We start from the raw sequence: 26638 nt of genomic DNA on the forward strand, positions 1-26638 counted from the left end.
CAGCTTCCCCCTGACTATTCGGGTTGCGCAAGGCAGCCCTGCGTCCCTCGCCGTCTCCACGCAAGGGTGCAAGGACAGGGTGCTCTGCCCAGCGTGGCACAGGCGTGGGTGGCCCAGTGCGGGGACTCAGCCCCGACAAAAACCCCCAGAGCCAATTTTAGCAGTGTGGAAAGTGAGTGGGCAGTGTGCACTGGTGGAGGGGCAGCCCACAGCTCCAGGGTGGTGGCTCAAAGCCACTGCTGCCATTGCTGCGGCCTTGGAAGAGCGGTGCTTTCTCCCAGGATGAGCAGCTGTGACTCTCTAAGGGCACGTCTGGAGGTACCGGGCGCTCAGCCTGGTCCTGCCGCAGGGACCTGGTCTGGGGCCTGAGAAGCAGCGCAGGCTTCAAAAGCTTTGAAGCGCATTCCCACCACAAAGGCACATTTTCCTCCACGTTCCCACCACGTCCGGGGCCACCTCCACTCTGAGGCCACCAGGTCTCTCCTTCCATCCTCTCTCTTCGCTGAGAGAGGAAGAATCTGGTGTTGGGAGGGGCAGGGGCTGCTGGGCAGGGGTCTCCAGCGGCCAGGCTCACCTCCCGCGGGGCCGCTGACCCCGCACACCCCGCGGGCTGAGCCAGGCCCCAGCGGCTGCCCCGGCACGGCCGGGCCGCCGCCGCTGGGCACCGGGGCGGCAGCGGCACCCGGGGGCCGAGGGCGGCGTGGGACAGCCGGCCCACCAGGGTGCGTGGGGCGGCCGGGGCTGGCGGCACGGGTGGGTCCCGGCGGCTGCCGGCAAAGCGAGGCTCGCCGCGGCTGGTGTCGCCGACAGGCGCGATGCTCGGCCGAGTTTCGGCCGGCCCGCCCCAGCCCAAAGCCCTGCGTGGCCTCCCGAGCCGGGGCCGGGCGGCGATGGAGCCACCGGGGGCGTGGGGCCGGCCGGGCCGGAGCGGGGCTGCAGCTCCGCGCCAAGTGGCGGCCGCCGGCCGGCGCGGGGCGGCCGGTGCGGGGCGGTCGGTGCGGGGCGGTCGGTACGCACCGGCGGGCGGGCGCGGGGCGGGGCGGCCCCGGGCCCCTTTGTTCGGCGGGAGGCGGCGGCGCGCCGCCCCGCCGCTTTGTCCGCCGCTGCCGGCGGGAGCCGCTCGTCCCGGCGCGCCGTGAGTGGGGCCGGGGAGCGGGGGGCTGCGGGAGGGCGCGGGCCGGTGGGGCTGGGGGAGGCAGGTGGGGCGGGCGGTGGTACCCCGGGAGGGCTGGGACGGGCGGCGGGAGCCCCGGGCGTGGGCGGCGGGCAGGGAGGCTGGGGGCCGCAGGCGGGGGGATCTCGGGCAGGCTGGGGTCACGGGGCTGGAGGCCCGCGGCGGGCGGGAGTCGGGGGGCTGGGAAGGCCGGGGCCGGGGGGCGGGGGCCACGGCTGGCAGGGGTCAGCGAGCCCCAGCGTGGGCGGGCCAGGGTCAGTGGGACAGGGGTCCTCGGCCGGGCAGGGGCTGGCGAGCCCCGAGATGGGCTGCCCGGCGCTGCGGGGGCCTGGGCAGGGCGGGCAGGGGCGGAGGGGACCGGGGGCCGCGGGGGTCGGTGGGGCTGGGGGTGTGCGTGGGGCCCAGCCCAGGCACGTGGCGCTGGACCCGGGTCCCAGCGCGGCCCCGGCGGGGGGTGGGTGCGGGCAGCCCTGGGCCGCCCTGGCTGAGCCGGACCCGCGCTGTGTCCATCCCTGTGGTCCATCCCTGTTACTCCTCCTTGGCCACCACGGCAGTGCCCACGTGTGTGCTTTCACTTTCCGTGAGCGTGCCAGCTCCCAGGGCTGCCCTCCCGCCTGGTCCCCTCGCCTCTGTCCCCAGCCCCTCGCCCTGGGGCCAGGGCACTGTGCTGCTACCGGGCAAGGGCTACATGCAGGCACAAAGCATCCTCCTTCCAGTGGGGCAGTGGGCGAGAGGGCCGCACACTGGGGAGATGGGGCAGCATTGAAACCTTGTAGGGTGCCTGACTGCAGGAGGATGGTGGCCCTGATGGGCTGGGTTTGGGTCCCCGGTGCCAGCCTGTGCCACCTCCCGCAGCTCAGCAGGCTCTGCTGGGCACCAGGCCATCAGCAAGAGCGTGTCCCCTGCATGGGTGCTTATGCTGGAGGGGCTTTTCAGTTTAGGCAAGGCTGCTCGGGAAGCAGGCTGAGATAAGCCAAAAAGATCCTCTTATTCTGGACAATAGCTGCACGTGTGCAGCGGAGCTGTGTTTGCAGGGATGCGCCCTGGCCAGAGGCAATGGAACAGGGCTGCCTGGAGGGCAGGTGAGGCGTGGGAGAGGCTGAGGGCTCTGTGGGGACATGTCCCCTCTGCTCACCCCAGGCAGTCTTGCCACCTGCTGCCCTTGCATCAGCTTGTGCACAAACTGCCGAAACCGTGGCCGGTGGTGGGGTGTCTCCTCTTGCGTCTTCTCCTTTTGCTGGGAGCTGAGGCATAGTCCTCGTAATTTCCTCCCCGACCTCCGGTGTCAGCTGCTTTGCCGGGACTTTGTGCAATTCCTTGGCTGCCCCGTGCTGCCCCTTGTCACCGCTCTCCTGCTCTGCTCCCCCTGCCAGCCCTTGCCATCAGGCTGCCGGGTGCTCTGACCACCATCCGCCGCAGGCTCTGGGGACTTGTAAGGACTGGGGAGTGGGGGCCCTGCGGGAGGGAGGGCGCAGCATGACGGTTTGGTGGGGCAGAGTGACGCTGCGTCTCTGCCGGCTCTCAAGGGAGAGCTCTGGGGGGTACAGAGGAGCTGGCTCACGGACATGTGGTGGGGACTGCTCAGGGATGGACACCCCCTCAGCAGGGGCTCAGGGCTGGCAGCTGCAGTGAGCCAGAGGGGCTCTGCGTGTTGCCTTCCTCCAGGGGCCAGTGGAGGACCCCCGTGAGAGGGTGTGGGTGCTGGCACAGGGTGTGGTGCTGGTTGGGGACCTGCCCAAGACCAGGTGGCAAATGTGTGCCATGGCACTGGAGGCAGAGGAGGCCTCTCCTCTCACAATCCCCAGCTGGCACTGCCTCGTGCTGCCGCGTTTACCCTGGCTGTGATGATTCTTCCCCCAGATGTGTCCCGCAGGGGACAGGGACGTCCCAGCCTTTCCCCTCCTCCCCAGGTGCCCTCCACCCACCTGGCTGGCAGTGGGGCAGGAACAGGATACGGATGGGAATGTGTGGATGTGGCACTGGGCAGGGGACACAGTTTTGGGGAGATGGCTGCCTGCTCAGGGCTGTGGTTTTGGACCTGTGGATGAGAGAAGAGACATCAGTGCTTGGAGAGGGAGAGTGACAGAGCTGGGGTGGCAGCTGGTGGTTGGGGGGGGTGCCCAGTGAGGTGCATGCAGATTTGCTCAGTGCCTGTTTGCCTGTCCCTTCTGCACAGGGTTTGAGTCAACTGCCTGGGCAGGATGAGCTGGAGTTTCCTGACACGGCTCCTGGAGGAGATCAACAACCACTCAACCTTCGTGGGCAAGATCTGGCTGACTGTCCTCATTGTCTTCCGCATCGTGTTGACAGCCGTGGGGGGAGAGTCCATCTACTACGACGAGCAGAGCAAATTTGTCTGTAACACACAGCAGCCGGGCTGCGAGAACGTCTGCTACGATGCCTTTGCCCCGCTCTCCCATGTCCGCTTCTGGATCTTCCAGATCATCATGGTGGCCACGCCATCAGTGCTGTACCTGGGCTTTGCCATGCACCGCATTGCCCGCATGCCTGAGTCCTCGCGGCGCCGGTCACTGACAGCCCGGCGGGCACGCATGCCGGTGGTGCGCCGGGGAGCCGGGCGGGACTATGAGGAGGCGGAGGATGATAACGAAGAAGACCCCATGATCTTTGAGGAAATCGAGGTGGAGAAGGAGAAGAGCCCCGAGGGTGGGGAGAAGCATGACGGCCGGCGCCGCATCAAGCAGGACGGGCTGATGCGTGCCTACGTCCTGCACTTGCTGTGCCGCTCGCTGCTGGAGACAGCTTTCCTCTTCGGGCAGTACCTGCTGTACCGCTTCGAGGTGAGCCCCTCCTATGTCTGCAGCCGCAGCCCCTGCCCGCACACTGTCGACTGCTTTGTCTCCCGCCCCACCGAGAAGACCATCTTCCTCCTCGTCATGTACGCTGTCAGCGGGCTCTGCCTCTTCCTCAACCTCTGTGAGCTCGTGCACCTTGGTGTGGGCCGCATCCGTGATGCCCTCAGTCAGCCCGACGGCCCTCCGCTCCCGGCTGGTGGCAGCCCTGCGCCGCAGTACCCCAAGAAAGCCCCCGGCGCACCCCCCACCTACCACTCACTGAAGAAGGAGCCGCCGCGAGCCCTGCTGCCAGATGGCAAGCTGGACTACCGGGAGAGCCTGGCGGTGGCAGGGCGCTTCGCCCTGGCCGGGGCTCCCCCGGCGCACGAGCTCGACCGGCTACGTGAGCACCTGCGCCTGGCCCAGGAGCACCTGGAGGTGGCCTTCCACCTCCAGCCCGCCCCACGGCCCCCCAGCCCTGCCCGCAGCAGCAGCCCCGAGGCCAATGGCATTGCTGCCGAGCAGAACCGCCTCAACCTTGCCCATGAGAAGGGGACCGCCGCCTGCGACAGGACCACAGGTGAGCCAGGGAGGGGGGCGGATCCGGCTGACTGGGGCAGGGGTTTGGGGAGGGCTGACTGGGCTCCCTGGGGAGGGGATGCCGTTCCCCCTGGGGTGGGTGCTAACCTGCCTCTTGCTCCCCGCAGGGCTGTGAGTGCCACCAGGGGCAATGGCGATGCCTGCCGGAGCAGCCGCCACCACACAAGAGGAGCAGCCTGCCGGGAGCACTGGGCAGAGGGTGCTGCGCGCCTGCCTGGCACGGCTGGCTGGGCAGCCCTGTCCTGGTGGGCAGCGGTGGGGACCTGCGCCTTGGGGGACATTCCTACTTAATTTTCAAAAAGGGAATATCTTATTTTTGTACATTTTTATAAGCCTGTCAGTGTGTGCACCCTGGCATTTTTATACTCCACTCCCAATCTCTGCTCCAGGCCTGTGCCCTGCCCCTGCTCCAGTTTCACCCCCTTTTCCCCCTCCCACACCCGTTTCCCGCACCATGTCCTCCTCACACCTCCCTGTGCCCTCCTGTGCCTGCTGCCACCCACCTGTGCACCGGCCAGTGCTGCATGTGTGAGCCATGCTGGCGATGCCAGCGCTGCCCCTGCAGCCTAGGGGCTTGGGGGTGCTGAGCCTGGGGGTCCGGCTGGCTGGGCCGAACCGTGGGGCAGGGTGCTGGGCTGGCATTGCACATGGCAGAGAGGGGACGCAAGAGGTTCTGGCAGCTCTGCTGCCAGAAAGTGCTGGTGTGGCCAGGGAGACCGTGCTGTGCAGCATCCTGGCACGGGGTTGTGAGCTGTGGGACTGGCCCACTCAGAAATGTCTGTGCAGAGGGCAAGGGCTGTCCTTCCCAATGCCTCCACCCCGCTCCCAGCCAGCTGCCCTTGGACCAAAGCCCACCCCCTCCCACTCTGGCCGTGGGGCCAGGACCCCCTGCGCAGGGCTGGACCCTGGTCCCACGGTGGGGGAGATGCAGCGCCCCGAGCCGGGCTCAGCTGGGAGCCAGTGGGGTATTTCTCATCATCTCAGCCTGGGTCACACAGGGATTTTTGTAGCATTGTTTTTTACTCGAAAATGATTGTCACTCTGTTTTTTCTTTTTTCTTTTTCTTTTTTTTTTTTTTTTATATCTATATTAGTAAAGGCTGGAGACGTTTTGTACTGAGCTGCTGCATCCGGTCCTTCGGGAGGAAGGGGTGGGAAGGGAATCCTGCGCAGCTGGGCTGGGGCTGGCAGCTCGGCTGCCTGCCCCGGGACCTCCCTGCTCGCACTGGGTGACTCAGTCGTTCCTGCTGTGTGGAGGCGGCTGTGGCCAGGGCAGCCTCCATCAGCCTGGTGGAGCAGGATTGCTCCAGCCACGTTCCTGTGCGGTACTGACTCCGGCCAGGCGCCCGGTGAGGGGCTCCCCCATGCCTCCCCATCCCACTGCTGCCCCCATGCCTCCCCATCCTACTGCAACCGGGAGCAGAAGGGATGTTGCCCTGCCCTGCCCCATGCCCCATGCCCTGGGGCTGGATCAAACCCAGCCACGCCATGCTGATCTTGGCCAGCACATACCAGTTCCCTCTCTGGGACCTGGATACCTCTTGCAGCACTTGCCTGTCCCCTCCCTCCTCCAGCCAAAAGCCCCCAGGGAACTGGCATCCCGCCACCCAACTGCGTGCCACCTCTGTGGCTGCCTCTGATGGAAGCTGGCATTACCAAGCTGTTCTGGTAAAGAGAACAGGTTTATTTCACTTATCCCGTCAAGCTTTCCAACAGGCTGTGCCGCCAGGAGAGGGCTCGCTTGCAGTGCCACGTGTGCTGCCAGCCCTGCCACCAGTGTGAGGTCCCAGCATGGCCTTGCCCTGGCACGTCCCCGTCCCTGCTGTGGCAGCCTGGCCCTGCCTGGGAGCACGGGGAGGCTGTTGTACTCTGCGGCAGGAGCAGGACCCCAGTCTTTTGGGGAGGCGGGGTGAGAACTGGGGGAAGGGAGCAGGTGGAGAGAAACAGGGGCTGAGCTGGCTGCGGACAGCAGGCTGGCTTTGGCAGGGGCTTGGCTCTGCCAGAGGCTGTGCCTGTCCCTGTCCCACCACCTGGCAGCGTGACCGTATCCAGGGCAGCCCAAAACTCCAACTTGTGCAGGGGAGGGTGGCACAGCCCAAACCCCTCCACCAGGTCCCTGTGGCATGGGGCCAGGAGTCCCCTGGGTGGGATCACGGGCCAGGCTGCAGGATGCCCTAGACGCAGGTGCAGTCCTGCGCCAGGATGTTGGGCACTGTCTCGTACTTGAAGGAGTACCCACCGTCGGAGGTGGTGCGGACGCGCAGGGAGCGCATGGTGCCGGGCAGGGCGGCACAGCAGAGCTGCACACCCAGGCGGTGGCTCAGCCCATGGCCCTCGGCACAGCTCCCATGACAGTAGTGGAAAACAAAGCTGCTGGGATGTACGATCCACTTGTCCCAGCCCAGCTCCTCGAAGGAGATGTTGAGGGAAGCCCGGCGGCAGTTGGTATGGGCAGCCAGGTCCTCAGATGGGCGCTGCAGCAGGCTCAGGGCAGCCGGGGACCAGGGCATGGTGGAGCGGCGAGCCCTCTCGCTGCCCTTGGCCTGGGTGGTGGCCACCAAGAAGGGCATCTTGTCCCCCTCGGCCAGGCAGGGGCAGCCAGGACAGCGCACCAGGAGCACGAAGAGCGGCTGCAAGAGCTGGGGCAGCAGTGCCGGGGCGAAGTGAAACACAGTCCAGTGCTCGGGCGTCTGCACCACCATGGCCGTCACCGGCATGCGGCCCTGTGGTGACAGGGTCAGCACGTCGGGGGCTGAGTGGTTGGGGGCAGCAGAGGGGCCGGTGTAAAACCAGAGCTTGGCAGAGGTCACCGTGCGGCTCAGGGTGTGCGCCGAGGGCTGGAAGAGGTAGGTGAAAATTCCTTCTTCCTCCAGCAGCTTGTCCGGCTGTGTGGGCTCGCAGGGCACGTCTGCAGGGGGGGACAAATATGCTCAGGATATATGCCCAAACCAGGGGAGGGTCCCTGATGCCTGGTGGGAGGTGGGATGTTGCAGAGGATCCCTGAGGTGCTGGTAGGGTGCCTGGCTGCTGGCGTGGGCAGTGGCAGGGTGCAGGGGAGCTGAATGTCTACTGCTACACAACAACCGCTGCGCTGCACCCCACAGCTGAGCCGTGCTGTGACCTAGATTGGTCTGTTACTGCTGCCCCCATCCCCCAGCATCCTGCCCCATCTCGCAGTGTCCTGCCCCGTAACTGGTCATCCTGCCCCATCCCACAGCATCCCGACCTTTTCCTTAGTATCCCATTTCCCAGCATCCTGCCCCATCCCCTAGCACCCCACCCTATCCCACCCTGCCTGCTCCTCAGCCCTCCCCACGTCTCCACATCCCGCCTGGTCCAGTCATTATGCAGCTTCCTGGCACCCCCTTGTGCCACCTGCCCCTCTCCCTGCCTGTGTCCCGGGCTGTGCTCTCTGCCTGTCCCTGCCTGCCATACCTTTCAACCTCCTGGCTCTCCACCAAACCTCGCCCATGCCTCAGCCTGGCATACCACAGCAGCCCCACCGTCCTGCTGCAGCTGTGTCGCCCTGAGCGCCCACCCTGCTTCACCCCTTTCCATCCCACCAGGATGTTCTCACCTGTGGAAGGGAAAAGGATCACTTGGGAAGTGTCCTCCAGCTCCTCTGGCTCAACTTCAGGGTTTTCAAGGACGTGTCTCCGGTGTACCCTCCTCGCTTCCTTCTGGGCCTCCTCCTGGAGAACCGGGGGGCTCAGATGCTCCAGCACCCGAGCCCGCACCTTGGCCAGAACGAGCTGCCGATCAGCACCAGCGCCGGTGCAGCTGGCCAGGGCAGCGGTGGGCAGCATGGCAGGCAGCAGGTGCAGGAGGAGCAGCATGACCATGGGACGCACAGTGGGCCGGTGGCTTGTGGGGCTCTGCTGCAGGCTCCTGCCTGCCTGCCTAGCCCGTCTGCCTGCTGCACTCCCCCCGGGGCAGGGTGGCATTGAGACCTATCTGACACTGACGCAAACGTCTGCTTGCCGTGAATATTATCTCTGGGCAGCGAAAGCGCTGAGACGTCTGGAATGCGAGGACTGCAAGGACAGTGTGGTCTGGGGGGGGGATGGCGCCCGGGCAGGGGGGGTGGGAGGGGATGCTGCTGGGGGTGGCAGGCGCATGGGGCTGGGGGGGGGGGGGGCTGGGCTGTAGGCAGGGTGCTGTAAGGAAGGTTTTGCTGCGCTGGTGGGGATGGAGGGGGCACCCTGGGCAAACTTTGCAGCTGCTGGTGCTGAGTGCCCCCCATGGTGGAGGAGCTGCAGATTTGGGGCTTCTGAGGGGACAGTGGAAGTGGCAGTGACTGTGCACAGCAGGGGCATCTGAGCAGGGACCTGATGGGGTCCAGAGCCCTGTGAGGCCCTGGTGTGGGGGGCATGTCGGGGGAGGCAGGCTGCGCACCCTTCTGCCAGGAATGCCTGGGATACCCCAGGGTCACAGGGCAGCCGGGAGGGATGTGAGCACAGGGTTCTGGGGAGGGCAGGCTGGGGTGCCGAGGGGCTGTGGCATCTCCAGGGCAGCCCGGAGGCTGGTGAGGTGCTGAGGACATGAAGCAGGGGATGGCAAGAGGTCCCTGCACTGCCTGGGGCTGGGGAAAGCTGGGCCAGCTTCAGGGGGAGGGGGAGGAGAAGAGGTGAGGCAGAGCCAGGCTAGCTGGAGACCCCCACAGCAGGGCCAAGAGAGGGATCCTGGAGTGCTGTTTGGGCTGGCTGGCTGTGAGCTGGCTCCTGGGGTGGGAGCTGCAGGAGGTGTGCAGGTTGCAAGGGAACCCAGCGTGTCCTGCCCTTCCTCCCACTGCTGCCTGTGGGGACAGGGCCAGGCACCCCCCATCCAGCAGCCCTGCCTGCCCCGCGGGATGCTGGGCAGCCTCAGCACCCCTCCTGCTCCTCCTGCTGGCATCCCACATAGCACGGCCTGTATGGCACACCCCATCCTCTGCAGCCTGGCATCTCATGCAGCATCCAGCGTGCCACATCCCACCCTGTGCAGCATGTCCTGCCTGGCATGTCCCATCTCACCGCAGCCTTGTGTCCCATGCCATGCACCCCAGGCCATGCACGCCGAACAGCGCACCCCACCCCATGCCATGCCCCCCGTGCTGTGCACCCCACACAGTGCATTGCCTCCTGCCACTGGCTCAGCTAGCACCAAGGCACATCTGGGTTTGTGGCACCCCAGATCTCCGGAGGTGGGGCGCTGCCTGCTCGCTCTAGGCTGGGTGGCTCCAGTGGGGCTGCTATACATAGGTGGTAGGCCAGCCCTGCCCCAGCGAGGCACTGAATGGAGCAGGCTCAGTCTTATCAACCCAGCGTGTCATCAGAGGGTATTTTTGGGGACAGCAGCTGCAGGCATTTGTAACGTTTGGTCCCTGCGTCCTGACACCCGGGAGCAGAGCGGGGGGAAGCAGCAGGAGTTGGGTGCTGGCACTGGGAGACACGGGGAAGAGGCGGCAGAGCGAGGTGTGTGTGTGTGGGGTAGGGGACGGGGCTGTAGGGCTGCATGGGGCAGAGTGATTGGGGAAGGGGGCAGTGGGGCGGCCAAGCCATCAGGGCTGTGTATGCCTGCAGGAGCTGCCATGGGGCAGCCTGGGGGTCAGGGGACCGTGGCTGGGGAGGTGGCTCTGAATAGATGCATTGGCCTGGGGGTAGGGGACTGGCAGGAGAGGATGGGCCCTGGGCCCTGCCACTCCCTGGGGACCAGCCCTCTCCCACGGTCCCTCTGGCTCCTTCAGGAGGTATTTTCATTTCTCTTCCCCCTGTCTGAGGGAGGCAGAGATGCCTCTGCCCCAGCCCTGGCCACGATGCCTCTCCCACCTGTGACAAGCGGGCACGACTTCCCACAGCGCTGGGGATGGAGACAGTGCCCTCCGAAAGCGGGACCCATCTCACCAGCCTTCCCCTACCCCCTGGGGCTGATTATTTCCAGCTGTGGCTTTCAATACCCAAGCGCTGGATCCTGCCTGTGGGACCACGCTTTGGAGGGGAGACCTGCTCCCGGGGGAGCCCCACTTGGCCCCAGCGCACGGCTCTGCGGGGTCCCCACCGGGCTCAGGGGGGTCCGTGCCCCTCCGAGCCCGGGGAGGAAGCGCCCGGGTCCGGCCGGGTGCCTCCCGCCCGCGGCAGCCCCGTATCAGCACCTGCCTGCTGAGCCAGCCCAGATGCTGCAGGAATGCAGCTCTGCCATCACCCGATACTGCAGGAATGCCCCGCGGGTGGGGAGGGGGCGGGCCGGGGCTGTCCAGCCTCCCCCGGCCCCAGCATCCAGAGCCCTGCGAGCAGCTGCCTGCGCTGCCTGTCTGGGCAGGGGTCCCCCACCCCTAGATCTGGGGTCCCCTCTGTGAGCCGGGGGCAGGCTGTGGGTGCCCCGGCCCTTCGAGGTGCAAAGAGCCGCGTTTTGTCACCTCTTCTGTTGCCACTGGGCTGGAAAATGGGCTATTCGGGCTGAGACGGGAGCATATCCTGTGGGGCTGGGGTGCTCGGGGTGTGGGTGATGCTCCTGCAGTGTGGGTTCCATGCTGGGCGCTTTCCTCCAGACACAGGTCCCTCCTGGTGGTGCTCCACACCGGTCCCTTTGCAGAAGACTGAGCCCCCACCCTAGTGGTCTTTGCATCCCCCAGGCTGATGATCCCCACAGCTGCTGATGATCACCCACTGGAGGTGGTGATGGAGGGGTTTGGGGGAGCCCCCAGGTTCCTGGCCTACCCACGTGCCTTCACGGTGCGAAGCGGCACCGATGCAGTCCTGAGCTGCCAGATCACGGGTGACCCCCGGCCAAGCATCCTCTGGGAGAAGGACAAGATCCCAATTGAACCCTCGGGCCGCTTCCATGTGGAAACCAAGGGTGATCTGTACAGCCTGCTGGTGTCCCACGTCACCCCCCAGGACAGCGGGCTCTACATCTGCAAGGCCAAGAACAGTGTTGGTGAGACCTACGCAGCTGCCACACTCAAGGTGGAGGTGGGGGAGCCCCAAGAGGAGGAGGAATGCTCAAGCAATGAAGCACCTACCTTTCTCGTCGCCCCCTTGTCCACACGGGTGTGCCGGGGGGAAGACGTGATGTTCGCCTGCAGGGTGTCTGGGCAGCCTTGTCCAGTGCTGGAGTGGGAGAAGGACGGGCACAAGCTCTCCGACCTCTTCGAGAGCAGCCACTTCGCAGTGGGGCAGGAGCCAGACGACTGGCACTTTCTGAAGCTGTTTGGTGCCCGGCCCCCGGATGGGGGGGTGTATGTGTGCCGGGCACGCAGTGGCTCCCGGGAGGCCCTGGCTGCTGCTGTGCTCCTGGTTGAATCCCGGGTGCTGCCAGACAGTCTCCCCAATGGCTCTCCTGCTGATGGCCCAGAGCTGCTGGTGGAGCGGCAGCAGCGGCAGCGGCGGCATGCAGCGGGACGGCACGCCGAACCAGAGACCTGGGTGCCCAATGGCACGGTGCCATCCAGGGTACCGGGAGCCAAGGCGTTCACGGTGAGCGCGGGGAAGCACGCCAAGTTTCGCTGCTACGTTACCGGCAAGCCCAAGCCAGAGATTGTCTGGCAGAAGGATGGTGAGCCCCTTGCACCTGGCCGCAGGCACCTCATCTACGAGGACCGGGAGGGCTACTTCATCCTCAAGGTGCTGTACTGCAAACCCCAGGACCAGGGGCTGTATGTCTGCACAGCATCCAACACCGCTGGCCAGACCCTCAGCGCAGTGCAGCTCCAGGTGAAAGGTAGGCACTGCCCAAGTACTGCCGGGGGTGGCCAGGTGCTGGGGTGGTCCAGGGCGTTCCATCTGGCAGGGATGCATCTGTGTATAAGCCCAGCATCCCTTGGCTCCCTCCTGCCCTGCGCAGTTGGGGTCACCCGCGGCTCCACCAGACAGAGCTGTGGGCTGGAAGCAGGGGATGCTGGGCTTCCTCAGGGACCTGTGTCCCCCTCTGTGCCGCTCGCCCCTTGCGAACAGAGAGGTGGCATCTCTGCAGGGCTGCGGGTGTCCAGCCATGAGTGGAGAGAGGGGACAGTGCCTTGGTGACATATTCCCCTGGAAATGCTGAGTGGTTTTGGTGGGCAGCCATGCAGGGCATGGCTCCAAGTGTCTGCACTGATGGGCAGCCCTGTCCTCCAGAGCTGGCCCGCCAGCTGGGGACACTCACCACTGGGGTGACCCAACAGCTTGTGCATACCCTGCCTGCACCCCACTGCTCCCCTCCACTGAGATGCCTGCTGCAGCATGTTGGCATGCATGCTCTCGCATCACCCAAAACTCCCTGCTGAGATGCTGGGGCATGGCTGGGTCTCCCCAGCCTATGCCCTGGTTCCCCCCACTCTGGGCAATATGCTTCTAAGTGCAGCATCCATCCCACACACACCGAAGAGGAGAGGGGCAGAGAAGGGCCAAGGGCTTGGCACTCTGTGAGCTGGGAACACCCTGAGCAAAGGGCTGCCGGAGGGTGCTGTACCCCCTGTGCCCTCAGCACCCATCTCTCCTGCTGGCAGAGCACCGGCTACGATTCCAGGTGCAGCTGGCAGATGTGGAGGTGGCAGAGCGGGAGGATGCCGTGCTGGAGTGCCAGGTGCCGCTGGAGACCATCCCCACTGCCTGGTACCTGGAGGACAGGGAACTGCAGCCCAGCCACAAGTATGTGATGGAGGAGCAAGGCGTGGTGCGGCGCCTGACCATCCGTGATGCCTGCACTGATGACGATGGCATCTACCTCTGCCAGATGAAGGACAAGGGGCGCAGCATCGCCGAGGTCTCTGTCCGAGGTGGGAGTCAGGATTTTAGCTGGTGTGGCTTTACCTTCTTATCCCCTTCCTTGCCAGGCTCCCCACTGTGCCCTGCATCTGCCTTCCCACCATCTGGCCGTGGGGTCTGCTGCTGCCCCTCCTCAACATCCTCCTCTGCCTCTTGCCAGAGAGCCCACCCTGCTCCCCAGCATCCCTCCCTGGCCTTCATGCATCTCTTCCTGTAGGGGTGATAGCCAAGCGACTGCCACGGAAGCTGGATGTGATGGAGGGGGAGAACGCAGTTTTCTGTGTGGAGACGCGGGAGGCAGCAGAGGGGACCTGCTGGAGCCAGGACGGGCTGCAGCTACGGGCGTCACCCCGCACCGTGCTCAAGAGCTTCGGCAGGACACACCTCCTGGTGCTGGTGCACGTCACCCGCCAGGATGCGGGCATCATCTCCTTCACTGTCGGGGAGTCACGGACATCCTCCCAGCTCCGGGTCAAGTGTAAGGCTTGGAGGGCCCCGCATCCTCCATCTTGCCCATTCACGGGTGTGTGTGTGTGGGGGGGTGGGGGGGTGACACAGGGGAGAGATGAGATGGGCACCCACTATGCTGTTGATGTGATGCTGTGATGGCTTTTTGGGGAAAGGTGCTTTTAGCAGTGCCCCAGTGCCGCAGCCTTGCTGGCACTCAACAACCCCTGTAACTAGCACTGTGCTACACAGGAATAAGACCATCCTCTCCATCCTCTCCATCAGAGAGAGGATCCCCAGAGAAACAGGCTGTGTAGCCCCACTCAGCCCTTCTGCCTCCCCACTGGGAGCCTTGCTGCTGTCCCCAAGCAGGCAACATGGGCTGTGACTTGCAGGTGTGAAGCATGACCCTCCAAGTGCACCGGTGGCAGTCGAGATGAGTGTGGTGGAGAGCAATACAGCCCTTCTGACCTGGTGCCCTGCGCCCGATGCCCACCTCCGTCCCCCCAGTCGCTACCTGCTGGAGCGGCGGGAGGTGGCAGGGGGTGAGTGGGTGCAGTGCCTTGCCACTGACCTGCCTGGACACGTGCGGGTGCTGGGTGACAGTGTGCCTCGCGAGGCCAACTACTGCTTCCGCATCTGTTCCGCCAACGAGCACGGCAGGAGCAGCCCTGTGGAGTTCCCTGGCTCCGTGCATCTTGGTAAGGGTGCTAAGCCAGGGACACCCACCTGGGAGCTGGCTCTTCCCAGGGGCCAGCTGGGATGTCGTGCCATGGCATGCTGCTGGCTGGTGCCACCAGGGCTGAGTGCGGCTGTGCTCCAGCTCCAGCAGCTCGCCTGGAGAGGGGTCTGCAGGATGTGCGGGTGCAGGATGGCGAGGACGCACGGTTCTCTCTGGAGCTGTCAGCCACAGTGCACGGCACCTGGTTCCTTGATGGAGCCAGGCTGGGCAAGGAGGAGGCGGGTGGTCGGTGCAGTGTGCAGCACCGTGGGACAGAGCACTTACTGCTGATCCGAGGAGCACGGCTGGCCGACAGCGGGGCGCAGGTCACCTTCGTGTCTGGCAGCCTGCGGGACTCAGCCACACTGCATGTGCAAGGTGAGCAGTGCGCTCACCCTGGGATCGTGCCAGGAGAAGAGCAGCAGGGGCTCTCATGCTGGAGTGTGCTTCTCACCCCTCCACAATGTCTCTCAGCCCCGCAGGTCCACATTGCCCCAGTGCCTGAGGCTGAGCGGCTCCGGGAGGTGCCGACTGGGATGCCTGTGCTGCTAGAGTGTCAGGTGTCACCCTCAAGTGCCCCTGTCGTCTGGATGAAGGACGGCGAGGCTGTGCCCCTGGATGATGTTATTGCAGTGCAGAAAGAAGGCTGTGTGCGGAGGCTGCTCCTCCGCTCAGCGGGTCCCTCGGACACGGGCGTGTACACCTGTGATGCTGGGGATGATGCTGTGAGCTTTGTGGTGACCGTGACTGGTGAGCTGGAGACCATGTGCGGGAGTCTGGACCCCACCTCCTGACAGTGCTCCTGCCCCTCTCTTGTCCTCATGATGGGGCTGAAAGCTGCTGTCAGTCGGGTGCCCATGGTGAGCCCCGTGTTATCCCCGGCAGAGGCACCGGTGAGGATCGTCAGCTCCAACGAGGAGGCCCCACACACCTACGTGGCTGGGCAGCGCGTGGAGCTGTGGTGCCAGCTGTCCCGCCCGGCAGCCCTGGTGCGCTGGTACAAGGATGGGGAGGAGGTGGAGGCGGGCGAGAGCCTGGTGCTGGAGCAGGAGGGGCTGCGGTGCCGGCTGGTGCTGCCCTGCGCCCGGCCGCAGGATGCAGGGGAGTTTGTCTGCGATGCTGGCGGGGACTCCGTCTTCTACACTGTCACCATCACAGGTGGGTATAATACAAGGGGCTAGCAGAGTCACATCTTGGGGGGCTTTCTTTTGTGGTGGAGGGTGCCAAAGCATGTGTCATTGTCAGTGTTGCCATCGTTTGCTGCTCTGGGGATGTCCATCAGAGATGCTCTTGCCAGATCCTCACCAACAGGTCGGTCGGTTGGTCAGGGTCTTTGTGGCAGCTCTGGTGCTTAAAACCACCCAGACTGACAGGCAAAAGGGACAGCTTGCTCTGCCAATCTGAACTGCTCAAGCACCCAAGGGCACCCAGGACCTCCACGCCAGGGTGTTTGCTGGACCTTTGCCATGGCCAGTAACCAAGCCCTCCTCCAAGGTCCTAAAAATAGTGGGCCCGGCACCTGGTGTGGGATGACTCATGGTCGGACATCACTTTGACCAACAGTGTTAATTGCTGACCTGAAAATTAGCAGTTGCCTGGATACTGACAATTGGGTGTTTTTTGCTGGACGTGAGCAGGGGTCCCACAGCAGCTGCCCTGGCTGTGGAGCTGCTGCTGGCATTACTGGCTGGCAGAGAATAATGAAAGTTGAAAACAAGTGAAAGACTTCCCCTTGCTGGCCCCAAAACCCACAATCCCACAACCACAGGAAGGTGACTGGGGGCAGAGCTAAAGCCCAGTTAAAAGGCTCTGTGACCGCAGTGGTAAAGCCTCTCCACGGTGTTAATACATGGAAAAGGGCCAAGGTTGATGGCAGAGGATGTAGGAGTGAAAATGGGATGAGTGATAAGAGGTGCTGTAAGAGTCAGTGAAGTGGTGACTGGTGGGAGGGTGAAGAAGGGAGGAGGTTTAGTGTGATAAAGGCAAAATGTCCAGTGGGCTTTGGGCAGAGGCAGGAGGCACTGTCTGCTCTGTGGGTGTGCAGGGCATGGAGAGCTCAGCTCCCCTAGGGCGGGAGAGGCAAACACCATCTGCTGAAGCTCTGCCTTTCAGCTGAGCAGCTTTGCATCACTTTAGCAGAAGGGTCTTAGACAGGCTGGCTTGGTTTGATCAGGATTTGGTCATCGGTGTCATCAGCAGGGCTGGGTGTGGATGTCAGGAGGCTCAGGGTGCCACCTCTCTGGCATGACTGCTGGGCTGGCCGCTGCAGTCAGCACTGGTGTGGCACGCTTGGGTTTCCCCGAGGCATCCCAGCTATCCCCCACCCCCAGGGGCTGCTGTGGCACGGAGTCCGCCTGCCTCAAGCCCAGCCATCCCCACGTGCCTCTGGGTTTTCCAGCAGCAGCTGCACAGCGCTGGGGATCCCTCAGAGCTGGTGGTGGGGCTGAGGCCAGAGCGCTGCTGCCCGCTGAGGGCTGGCACATCGCCCCCTCCTCACTTCGGTGCCGTTCAACATCTCCAGCTGCACTTCAGCAGCCTGATTGCTTTTAGCAGGCCCAGGGAGGCAGGCAGCCACCGCGCGTTTGATCAGGGAGCCAGGCGGATGCAGGCTCAGTGTGGTGCAGGTTGAATGCTGCAAACCGGCGCCGCGCCACTCCTGCGCGCTGCGGGGCTGCGGTGGGCTGCTGAGCCTGGGCATCGTGGCTGGAAGTTGTCTGGGAAGTTTGCAGCCCGGACACCCAGCATGGGGGAGCTGTGGGCCGTGGGAAGGGCAGGCCACTGCTTGGCTGCCGGCATGCTCTGGTGCTGCCTGTGCCCTGTGCCCGCCTGGAGGTTCAGGCTGGCTGAGCACCCACGGCAGACTCCAGGCCACCTACAGCCCTCTGCAATGCACATGGCTGGGCAGGTGGCGTTGGCTGCTGCAGGTGGGGGCTACATCCTGGATTTCTCCCAGGAGAAAGGAGGGCTGGTCACCTAAAGCTTGTACTGAGAGCCTCTCTGCCTTTAAAGATCTGACTCAAGTCAGCGGGGAGACGTAAGCAGTGGCACACATTTCGAGTGTAACCCATTAACGGTGGCATTTAGAGTGAGCACTGCAATCTGGCATGGGGTCCTGGGTCCCAGCTAGCCCGAGGAATGGGGCTGCCAGCCCCAAGCAAACCAGACGCCTGCACCGCAGTGTCAGCCAAGGCTGAGACAAGGCAGAAGCATCAGCTGGGACTTGGTGGCCTCCAAAATGGAGAGACAGGCAGAGGGGTTGGTACCCCCAACAGGGCAGCCACAGGGGCGGCTGCTGGCACCACAGATGGCAATTAGCAATGCTGGGGCTTTCTAGTGAGGTGCTTGCCTACCCACATCCAACCTCCACATCCCTCAGCTCCATCCTGGGACAGAGCAGGGCAAGTACCACTGGGGCAAGGGCACAGCAGCAATTTACAGCCAGCTGGAAGCTGAGTGCTTCTCCCGGGTGTGACGGGTTAGAAGAAGGAGCCCCAAGTAGGACAGCACAGCCACTTGTGCTCTGCGGGATGGAGATGAGGTGGTGCCTTCCAGCCTTAAAGCCAACAAGCTGGTCTTTACATGCTGGCTGAGCCCCGTGTTATCCCCGGCAGAGGCACCGGTGAGGATCGTCAGCTCCAATGAGGAGGCCCCACACACCTACGTGGCTGGGCAGCGCGTGGAGCTGTGGTGCCAGCTGTCCCGCCCGGCAGCCCTGGTGCGCTGGTACAAGGATGGGGAGGAGGTGGAGGCGGGCGAGAGCCTGGTGCTGGAGCAGGAGGGGCTGCGGTGCCGGCTGGTGCTGCCCTGCGCCCGGCCGCAGGATGCAGGGGAGTTTGTCTGCGATGCTGGCGGGGACTCCGTCTTCTACACTGTCACCATCACAGGTGGGTGCAGCACACAGCTACAGTCCTCTTCTCCTTCTCCCTCTGCCCTGGCTCCCTGCCTGTATTGCTGCCCCACCAGTGGCTGCAGCATCTCGGCTACCCCTCGCCTCCTCATGAGCTGCTCCTTTCCCAGGCCTCTGGGCTGGAGGGGGATGCAGGCAGGGGCAGGTCAGCTGCTTTGTTTCCTCCCTGAGCCCTGTGCCATGCTGCCCCTCCAGCCCGCAGGGCACAGCCACACTGCCTGCCCATGAGTCATGCCACCTCATACTCCCCCGCAGCTACTAGCACTGCAGGGCTGGTATGACCCCCCCACTGCTGGCCACAGGGCAGGTAGGATGGAGGCCAAGTGACACAGGGTCTTGGTCCTTTCAGCCCCGCAGGTCTGCATTGCCCAGGAGTCTGAGGCACAGCAGCGCCAGGAAGTCCTGCCAGAGCTGCCTGTACTGCTGGAATGCCAGGTGTCCCCCCCAAATGCCCCTGTCCACTGGCTGAAGGATGGCGAGGCCATGGTCCCCACCGAAGCCCTGGCCATCTGCTCAGAGAGATGCTCAGAGAGGCTGCACATCCCCGCAGCCACGCCGTCCAACTTGGGGACGTACACCTGCAATGACGGGGACAATGCTGCCAGCTTCAGGGTGACTGTGAGCGGTGAGCTGCCCGGGCGGTGCTCATCCTCATGTGGGGCTCACCCAGCACTGTGGCTGAGCCCTCGCATGTGTCCCTTGGCAGAGGCACCGGTGAGGATCGTCAGCTCCAACGAGGAGGCCCCACACACCTACGTGGCTGGGCAGCGCGTGGAGCTGTGGTGCCAGCTGTCCCGCCCGGCAGCCCTGGTGCGCTGGTACAAGGATGGGGAGGAGGTGGAGGCGGGCGAGAGCCTGGTGCTGGAGCAGGAGGGGCTGCGGTGCCGGCTGGTGCTGCCCTGCGCCCGGCCGCAGGATGCAGGGGAGTTCGTCTGTGACACCGGGGATGCGTCTGTCTCCTACCATGTCTTGGTGGCAGGTTGGTGGCAGAGCAGGGATGTCCCGGGAAGGGCAGTGCTGCCCTAGCTCTGTGCCATGTGGTCCCCAGCCCTGCTCCCTGCCCTCAGCATCGTGGAGGAGGGGGTGTGGCTGCATCACCCAAGGGCTGGTGGGTGCCCTCCTCCAGCCACGCTGGGCTGGCACTGTGGGCCCACCACCCCTGCCCTCAAGCAGCTCCTGCCCCTTTGTGCTGGGGTGAGAGGCTGCAGCATCTGTGCAGCCTCACAGGGATGCAGATGACAGTAAGGACAGCAGAGCCAGGAGTGGTGCGGTGAGCAGTTCTCACACCCTTCCTCCACGTCCCTGACAGAGTCACCAGTGAAGATCCTGGACCCCCCGCAGCGCTCGGTGGAGCTGTTGGTGCAGGCACCAGGGCGTGTGGAGCTGCGGTGTAAGCTCTCCGTGCCGGATGCTCCCGTGCGCTGGTTCAAGGATGGGTTGGAGGTGGATGAGACTGACAACTTGGTGCTGCTGGCAGAGGGGGCCTGGCGCTGCCTTTTCATCCCCAGGAGCAGTGCGGAGGACATGGGCGAGTACATCTGCGAGAGCAAGGATGAAGCTGTCTCCTTCGATGTCAAGGTGTCAGGTCAGCAGGGACTGGGAATAGAGAAGTGCTGATAGGGCTCTTGGTTGTGGAGCCTTTCCCAGCTTGGGTGAGCGGTACTGGCTCCTCCGTGGTGATAAAGATGGTGGGTGCCCACCCCCTGGGCCACCTAGCGTGGGTGTTTTCCTGGAGCTGGCAGCAAAGGTGTCCCCTGGGCCGTGTTGTCCCTGCACTGCTTTGCTTCACAGCCACGCTGTCTTTGCAGAGCCGCCGGTGAAGATCCTGCAGCCCCACAGACCTCTCCCTGTTGTGACCGTGTCCCCGGGGGAGACTGTGACGCTGAGCTGTGAGCTGTCCCGCGCGGATGCGCCTGTGCACTGGACCAAGGAGGGCATCAGGCTGGAGGCTGGGGGCACCCTGGTCCTGGAGGAGGAGGGTGCCCACCGCCGCCTGCTCATCCCCGCAGCCCAAGCCGAGCACTCTGGAAAGTATGTCTGCACTGCTGCCGATGATACAGTGACCTTCACTGTCCAAGTGTCAGGTGAATAAGAGGCTGTGGGAGAGTGGTGGGGGCTGATGAGTGCACAGACCCCAGAGAACCCCACTCTGTTGGTGTTGGGTGCTGCAGACCCACTGGTCAGGATCCTGGAGAAGGACATCCTGCCAACCCACCGGCATTGCCGGGCCATGGAGGACATGGTGCTGGAGGTGCACCTCTCATATGCCCATGGGGAGGTGAAGTGGTACAAGGATGGGGAGAAGCTGCAGGACACGGGGTGTGTGCGGCTGGAGGAGGACGGGGCACGCCGTTCCCTTGTCATCCTGGGTGCCACAGGCAGGGATGCAGGGGAGTATCTCTGTGACACCGGCGATGACAGCATCGTCTTCTTTGTCACTGTGGAAGGTAAGCAGGAGGTCCTGGAGGGGACAGCCAGTCGGGCAAGGACCAAGGTGGGTCCCTGACTGCTGCCAGGCTTGTGTGGGGCTGGGCTGGACGGCAGCGAGCATGGGGAGGCTGGTGGGGGGGACACAGGGAGTGGGCTGCACCTATGTAGGGGTTCTGTGGAAACTCCTGCGCTGCCCAGCTGCAGCCAGAGGAGGTCCAGACAGGATCTGGCCATTGCAGCACCTGGCACAGGCTGCCACTCCCATGGTGACAGCCCCTCTCTCCAGTCCCAGAGCCACCGGTGACCATCGTGAGCAGCACGGGTGCCACAGAGCATTACTGCCTGGTGGCTGGAGAAGACCTGGTGCTGGCTTGTGAGCTCTCCCGGCCCGATGCCACCGTGCGCTGGCTCCGGAATGGCCAGGAGGTGCAGCTGGGTGAGCGGGTGCAGGCTGAGGCTCATGGGGTGCTGCGGCAGCTCACCATCTGTGGAGTGCAGCCTGGCGACTCAGGGTGCTATGTCTGCGACGCCGCCAGCGACCGTGCAGTGATGAGCGTGGAGGTGTCGGGTGAGCCAGCAGGAGCTCAGCACCCTGGGACACCCAGCATGATGGGATCGTGCTATAGCTCTGGGCAAGAGGAGAGGATGCCTCTGTGACCCCACTGACGGCAGAGGCCAGGGTGGCAGCATGGCAGAGGAGGGTGGGAGTCCTGTTCCCAACCCCACAAGAGCCGTTAGTCAGAAAGGGACATGTCAAGATTGTGGCGAGACATGTCCCTCTCGCCTCCCCCAGCCAAGGACTGGTTAAATTTAGCCTTGGCCAGCTCCCAGGCGCCACTCCTCCTGCTTCTGCTGCCAAGGGCTGAGCTCAGCTGGGACCCTTATCAGCTGGAGATGGAGAGCTGGGCAAGGTGGGAGGGGGCTTCATGGAGGCAGGTGTCCCAGCTACCAGCAAGGGTCTCAGGATGAGGGATACACCAAAACTAATGGCCCCAACCCAGCAGCTGAGCTGCCTGTGCAGGAAGGGATGCATCATCACTGCAATGGGCTCTGCTGCTGTCCCCGCCTGGGGCCCTTTCCCTACAAGGACCCTGAGCTGCCAGACCCACCAGCCTGCACATATGCCCCACCAGGACTCCTGGCTGGTTCCACCGTGACCCCGAACCAGTCCAGCAACAACCCCCAGCTACTCACAGCATCCTGCAGCTGGATGCACCGTGACCCCCACCAGCCCCACAGCCCTCCCACCCCACAGTGACTTACTATGGGCATTGCTGCCTCTCCGCTTCCAGCAGTCCTGTCCCTGCACCGCTCTGTGCTGTGGGGACATTCCTGAACCCTGCCTTGTCCTCTGCTCCCCCCAGCCCGCCCCGTGCACATCGTCAACAAGGAGGAGGCGCAGAGCCCACTGGAGGTGCTGGAGGGGGACAGCGTGACACTGGTGGCCCGGCTGTTCCCGGAGACGGCAGCGGTGCAGTGGCAGAAGGACGGACAGACTCTGCGCTCCGGTGGGCGGCTGCTGGTGTGCAGCGAGGGCCCTGCGCGCAGCCTCACCATCAAGCAAGCAGAGCTGAGCGACAGCGGCGTCTTCCTCTGCGATGCCGGTGAAGACGAGGTGCATTTCACACTGCATGTGAAAGGTGAGCCAGGAGGTGTCCCTCAGCCCATGCCGCAGGAGCAGTCCCCTGCCCCGCACCGGGACACTTCCTGCCCCCATCCCACAGCGGTGTGCCGGTTGGGGCACGGCTGATCCCGATGCTCCCCTGGCGCAGAGGCGCCTGTGCTGTTCGTGAACAAACGTGAGGAGCGGGAGAAGCTGCTGGTGCTGGAGGGTGGCAGCGTCGTGCTCTCCACCATCACCTCAACGGAGCGAGCAGATGTCACCTGGCTGGGCCCGCGGCAGGCCGTGGTGGCTGACGAGCGCTGCGAGCTGCGGCGGGACGGCCGCGTGCACAGCCTCGTCCTCCACAACGTGGCCAAGGAGGATGCCGGCGTCTACACCTGCCTGTCACCCCACGACCAGATGCAGTTCGACGTGAGCGTCCGAGGTGGGCAGTGGGGTGGGGGTGCCCGGGGACCCCCCGCCCCAGGGCGGCAGCAGATCCCGATGCAGGGCATTTGGCCATGCAGAGCTGCGGGTGAAGTTCCTGCGTGGGCTGTCGGACGTGCGTGCACGGCAGGGTGAGCGGGCAGTGCTGTGGTGCGAGCTCTGCAAGGCGCGGGGCGACGTGGTGTGGCGGAAGGATGGGCGGGAGCTGGCACCCAGCCCCCGCTGGCAGATGATGGCAGAAGGGCGAGAGCGCTCGCTGGTGCTGAGCTGCGTGGAGCCTGAGGATGCTGGCGAGTACTGCTGTGAGTCCAACGACGACCAGACGCTGGCAACGCTGACAGTGCAGGGTGAGCTGTGCCCAAGGTTTGGCCACCACTCTGGGGACCCTTGTGCTGTGGGGGCAGTGAGGAAGCTAGGGATGGTGATGGCAGGTGGCTGTGGGGATGCTCAGTGGCCCTGCAGGACAGGGAGTCCCCAGTGCCATGCCCCGACACCATGGCTGTAGTCCCCAGGGTGGTGGAGATCATCACAGAGCTGCAGAGCCTGACAGTGCTAGAGGGGGAGGACGCCACCTTCAAGTGCCTGGTGTCCCCTGAGGACGTGGCTGTGACCTGGCAGCTGAATGGCCAGCCAGTGGCCACCAACGAGCGGCTGCTGGTGACACGGAGTGGGTTGTGCCACAGCCTCACTCTCCAGCAGTGCCAGCTGGGTGACGCGGGCACTGTGACAGCCAACGCTGAGGGGCTGGTGAGCACGGCCCGGCTGAGTGTGCAAGGTGAGAGGGAGGGAGCTGGCTGGGGCACAGCCCGGGGCAGAGCCCAGGCCACAGCCCTGGCGCTGGCTGCTGACCTGGCGCATGGGCTGTGCAGAGGCACAGGTGCTCTTCGTGCGGAAGCTGCAGGACGTGGTGGCGGAGGAGCAGGGGGAAGCATGTCTGGAGGTGGAGGTGAGCCACGAGGCCGCTGAGGTGCAGTGGCTGAAGCAGGGCGTCCTCCTCCAGTCGGGCAGCAAGTACCAGCTGCAAGAGTTGGGGTGCCGGCGCACCCTCACCATCCGCTGCCTTGGCCCTGCCGATCGTGGCACTTACCGCTGCGAGAGCCTGCACGACCGCACGCAGGCCAAGCTCTGCGTGGAGCGTGAGTACCATGATGGGGATGGGGATGGGGATGGAGGTGGGGATGGGGATGGCATCCACCTGCTGCAACGATGCTGCAGGCTGTAGGGGGGAGTGTGGGCAGAGCTGGTACTTGGCTGGAAGGGGTCATCAAGCAGAGAGGTGATTGTGGGGGTCAGGGATGGGCAGGGATAGGAGCCTGGTAAAAAGGGCTGGATTTAGGGGATTGCTCCAACAAGCATAGATAGGGGAGCCAGGGCTCTGCGGTGGAGCAGGCACCCACTCACAGACACAGGTCCCTTGCAGCCCGGAAGGTGTCGATCCGGACGCCACTGGCAGACATAGAGACCTTTGAGAAGGAGACAGCCACCTTCCACCTGGAGCTGTCTCACCCTGGCGTGCATGGGGTGTGGACACGGGATGGCATCCGGGTGAAGCCCAGCAGCACACGCCGGATCACCGCTGAGGGCTGCGGGCACAGCCTGACACTGGAGGGGCTGGTGCTGGAGGACTCTGGCACTGTCACCTTCACCACTGACACCCTGCGCTGCAGCGCCTGCCTGCTTGTGCGAGGTACAGTCACTGGAGCAGGCTTGGGAGGGTAAATGGCACCGGCACTGCTGGTCCTGCAGCCATTTGGTCCCGAGGTAGATGCCAGGGCTGAGCTGGGCTGCTCTGGGCAGATGCTGGCAGGTGTCTCCCTGTCCCCATGGAAGAAGATGTGAGCTGAGCAGTGGAGACTCCCAGCCAGGGTCCGGGTCCAGGGTTACCTGGGACACCAGTCATGAGTGCCCGTGGTAGTGCCCCAGCAAGTGCCACCCTCACCACATGCTGAGGTGCCCCCAGCACAGCTCCCCATCCCCACAGCCCCAAGCCCATGTCTTTCCCCTACCAAACCTTCTTGCCTTGTGTTCTCCTACCTCAGAGCCTCCAGTCACTATGGTGAGGGTCCCACGGGACCTGGGGGTCCCAGAGACAGGGGTCGCCAGCTTTGAGTGTGAGCTGTCTCGCCCCAGCGCGGAGGTGAAGTGGTTCAAGGTGAGGGTTCACCCCAATCCCCTCCAGTGCTGCTCAGCCATGGCCTCCTCCTTGCTTCACCCCCTGGCCGCTGCTCTCCCTGCGGGGGCTACATGCAGGGAGCTGGGGACAAAGCAGCAGAGCGCTGCCTGCTTGCAGCCCTGAGCACACTCTCCCCGGGCAGGACGGGCAGGAGCTGCGGCCAGGGCCCAACTGCCGCATCTACTCAGCGGGTCGGCGCCGCGTCCTGCAGCTGAGCCGCTGCGAGCTGGCTGACGCCGGCACCTACACCTGCGACGCGGGTGACTGCCAGTCGTCCGCCATGCTGCATGTGCAAGGTACAGCCACCCCGCTCCTGGTGGCGTGTGCCCCCCCATAACCTGCTCCCCCTCACCCTTGGCCATCCTGGCACCCTGCCCCTTGCCCGCAGAGCGCCAGGTCTGTATCGTGCAGGAACTACAGGATGCCCAGGTGCGGGAGGGTGACAATGCCGTCTTCACCTGCGAGATGTCACATGGGGACGTGAAGGGCGAGTGGTTCCGAGACGGGGAGAAAATCAAGGTCTCCAGCACGGTGAAGATACGGCAAGAAGGTGGGGGGGGTGCAGGCAGCCCCACACCTTGTTTGGGGCTGGGAGGGTGCGAATTCAAGCAAAGGGAGTTTGTGTGGACAAAAGCTGGGGGTGGGGTCAGGGGGGGTTCTGCTTCCCTGCCTGCCATGGGTGCCCATCACCTTCCGCTTGAGCCAGCCTCCCCCTCCCCAGGGACTCGGCACTTCCTGCTGCTGTGCAGTGTCTGCCTGGAGGACAAGGGACTCATCCGCTTTGTGGCAGGGACAGCTGCCTCGGAGGCCAGCCTGCAGGTGGAAGGTACCACGGGGTGCAAGTGCTGCCCAGGCTCCAGCACTGGGGCTGGGATGCACCAGGTTGAGCTCCCTGGGGTCCCCACGGGAGCTTGCTCACTCCACGATGCCCACGGGCCACCCCCCTGCCCACCAGCGCTGCCCATCCGGATTGTGAAGCCGCTGCGAGACAAGACGGTGCTGGCACGGCACAAGGCGACGCTGGAGTGCACCGTGTCCAACGCCCGGGGCCGGGTGCGCTGGCTCCGCGGAGACACCGAGATCTTTGCCAGTGGCAAGTATGAGATCTGTGCTATGGACTGCTACCGCACACTCATCATCCACTGCGTGGGCCCCGAGGACGAGGACTCGTACACCTGTGATGCCTTCGATGACCGCACCACCGCCCGGCTCCTTGTGGAGGGTGAGGGTCCGAATACTGGGGTGGGGGGAGCAGGCTGGATGTGGGACCAGGGGTCTGTGCCCCCCTTGTCTGGGACACCCCTTCTGGGCGCCCCACCAGCTCCAGGGGTGCTGCAGCTCTCCCTGACTCCTATTGTCCCCGCAGGGAGCTAGAAGCCAGCATGCTGCACAGACACAGATGAATGCTGCTGCTGGGAGATGGGTCACGCTTCCCCCAGGATGTAGATACAGGGACACCATCCCCAGTCTGCTCCAGCCGCAGGGCTCTGCATTAAACAGTATTTTTTCCCGACATGGCTTCTTTCACCCCAGCAAGCCAAGCTCCAGTTAGAAGAAGGGGTGGTGGCACCACTCTGCATCGCACCCAGCATCCCTGGGGAGCCTGGCCCTCGGCCCCC

The 26638-nt window shown here is 64.6% G+C and overlaps 3 protein-coding genes across 4 annotated transcripts; 2 read left to right on the forward strand and 1 right to left on the reverse strand.

Moving 5' to 3' along the window:
* Positions 1 to 744: 744 nt before the first annotated feature.
* Positions 745 to 5689, forward strand: LOC102049892 (gap junction gamma-1 protein-like). Of its 2 annotated transcripts, none has more exons than XM_055718188.1 (3): positions 745 to 1135; positions 3351 to 4549; positions 4677 to 5689. In XM_055718188.1, the coding sequence occupies exons 2-3, from the start codon at positions 3376 to 3378 to the stop codon at positions 4682 to 4684; spliced, it is 1182 nt and encodes a 393-aa protein (XP_055574163.1). In that variant the 5' UTR covers positions 745 to 1135; positions 3351 to 3375; the 3' UTR covers positions 4685 to 5689. The 2 variants fall into 2 exon arrangements, with proteins under 2 accessions (XP_055574163.1, XP_055574164.1); XM_055718189.1 differs by lacking the exon at positions 745 to 1135 and adding an exon at positions 1712 to 2606.
* A 484-nt stretch (positions 5690 to 6173) lies between these two features.
* On the reverse strand, positions 6174 to 8622 carry INHA (inhibin subunit alpha). The gene is made up of 2 exons (XM_005442840.3): positions 8146 to 8622; positions 6174 to 7476 (listed from the first exon to the last, which is right to left on the reverse strand). Exons 1-2 carry the CDS (start codon positions 8510 to 8512, stop codon positions 6743 to 6745), a joined length of 1101 nt encoding a protein of 366 aa, XP_005442897.1. The 5' UTR covers positions 8513 to 8622; the 3' UTR covers positions 6174 to 6742.
* A 2331-nt stretch (positions 8623 to 10953) lies between these two features.
* On the forward strand, positions 10954 to 26575 carry OBSL1 (obscurin like cytoskeletal adaptor 1). Its single transcript, XM_055718173.1, has 24 exons — positions 10954 to 12266; positions 13033 to 13302; positions 13509 to 13769; positions 14134 to 14439; positions 14562 to 14837; positions 14934 to 15209; positions 15345 to 15617; positions 18071 to 18343; positions 19073 to 19345; positions 19676 to 19951; positions 20175 to 20450; positions 20538 to 20813; positions 21083 to 21364; positions 22161 to 22436; positions 22569 to 22844; positions 22927 to 23193; positions 23352 to 23621; positions 23716 to 23982; positions 24267 to 24533; positions 24886 to 24998; positions 25162 to 25315; positions 25408 to 25569; positions 25741 to 25845; positions 25975 to 26575. The coding sequence occupies exons 1-24, from the start codon at positions 11183 to 11185 to the stop codon at positions 26391 to 26393; spliced, it is 6978 nt and encodes a 2325-aa protein (XP_055574148.1). The 5' UTR covers positions 10954 to 11182; the 3' UTR covers positions 26394 to 26575.
* Positions 26576 to 26638: the final 63 nt, after the last annotated feature.

Source organism: Falco cherrug, chromosome 8, assembly GCF_023634085.1.
Source record: "Falco cherrug isolate bFalChe1 chromosome 8, bFalChe1.pri, whole genome shotgun sequence".
Lineage (NCBI taxonomy): Eukaryota > Metazoa > Chordata > Aves > Falconiformes > Falconidae > Falco > Falco cherrug.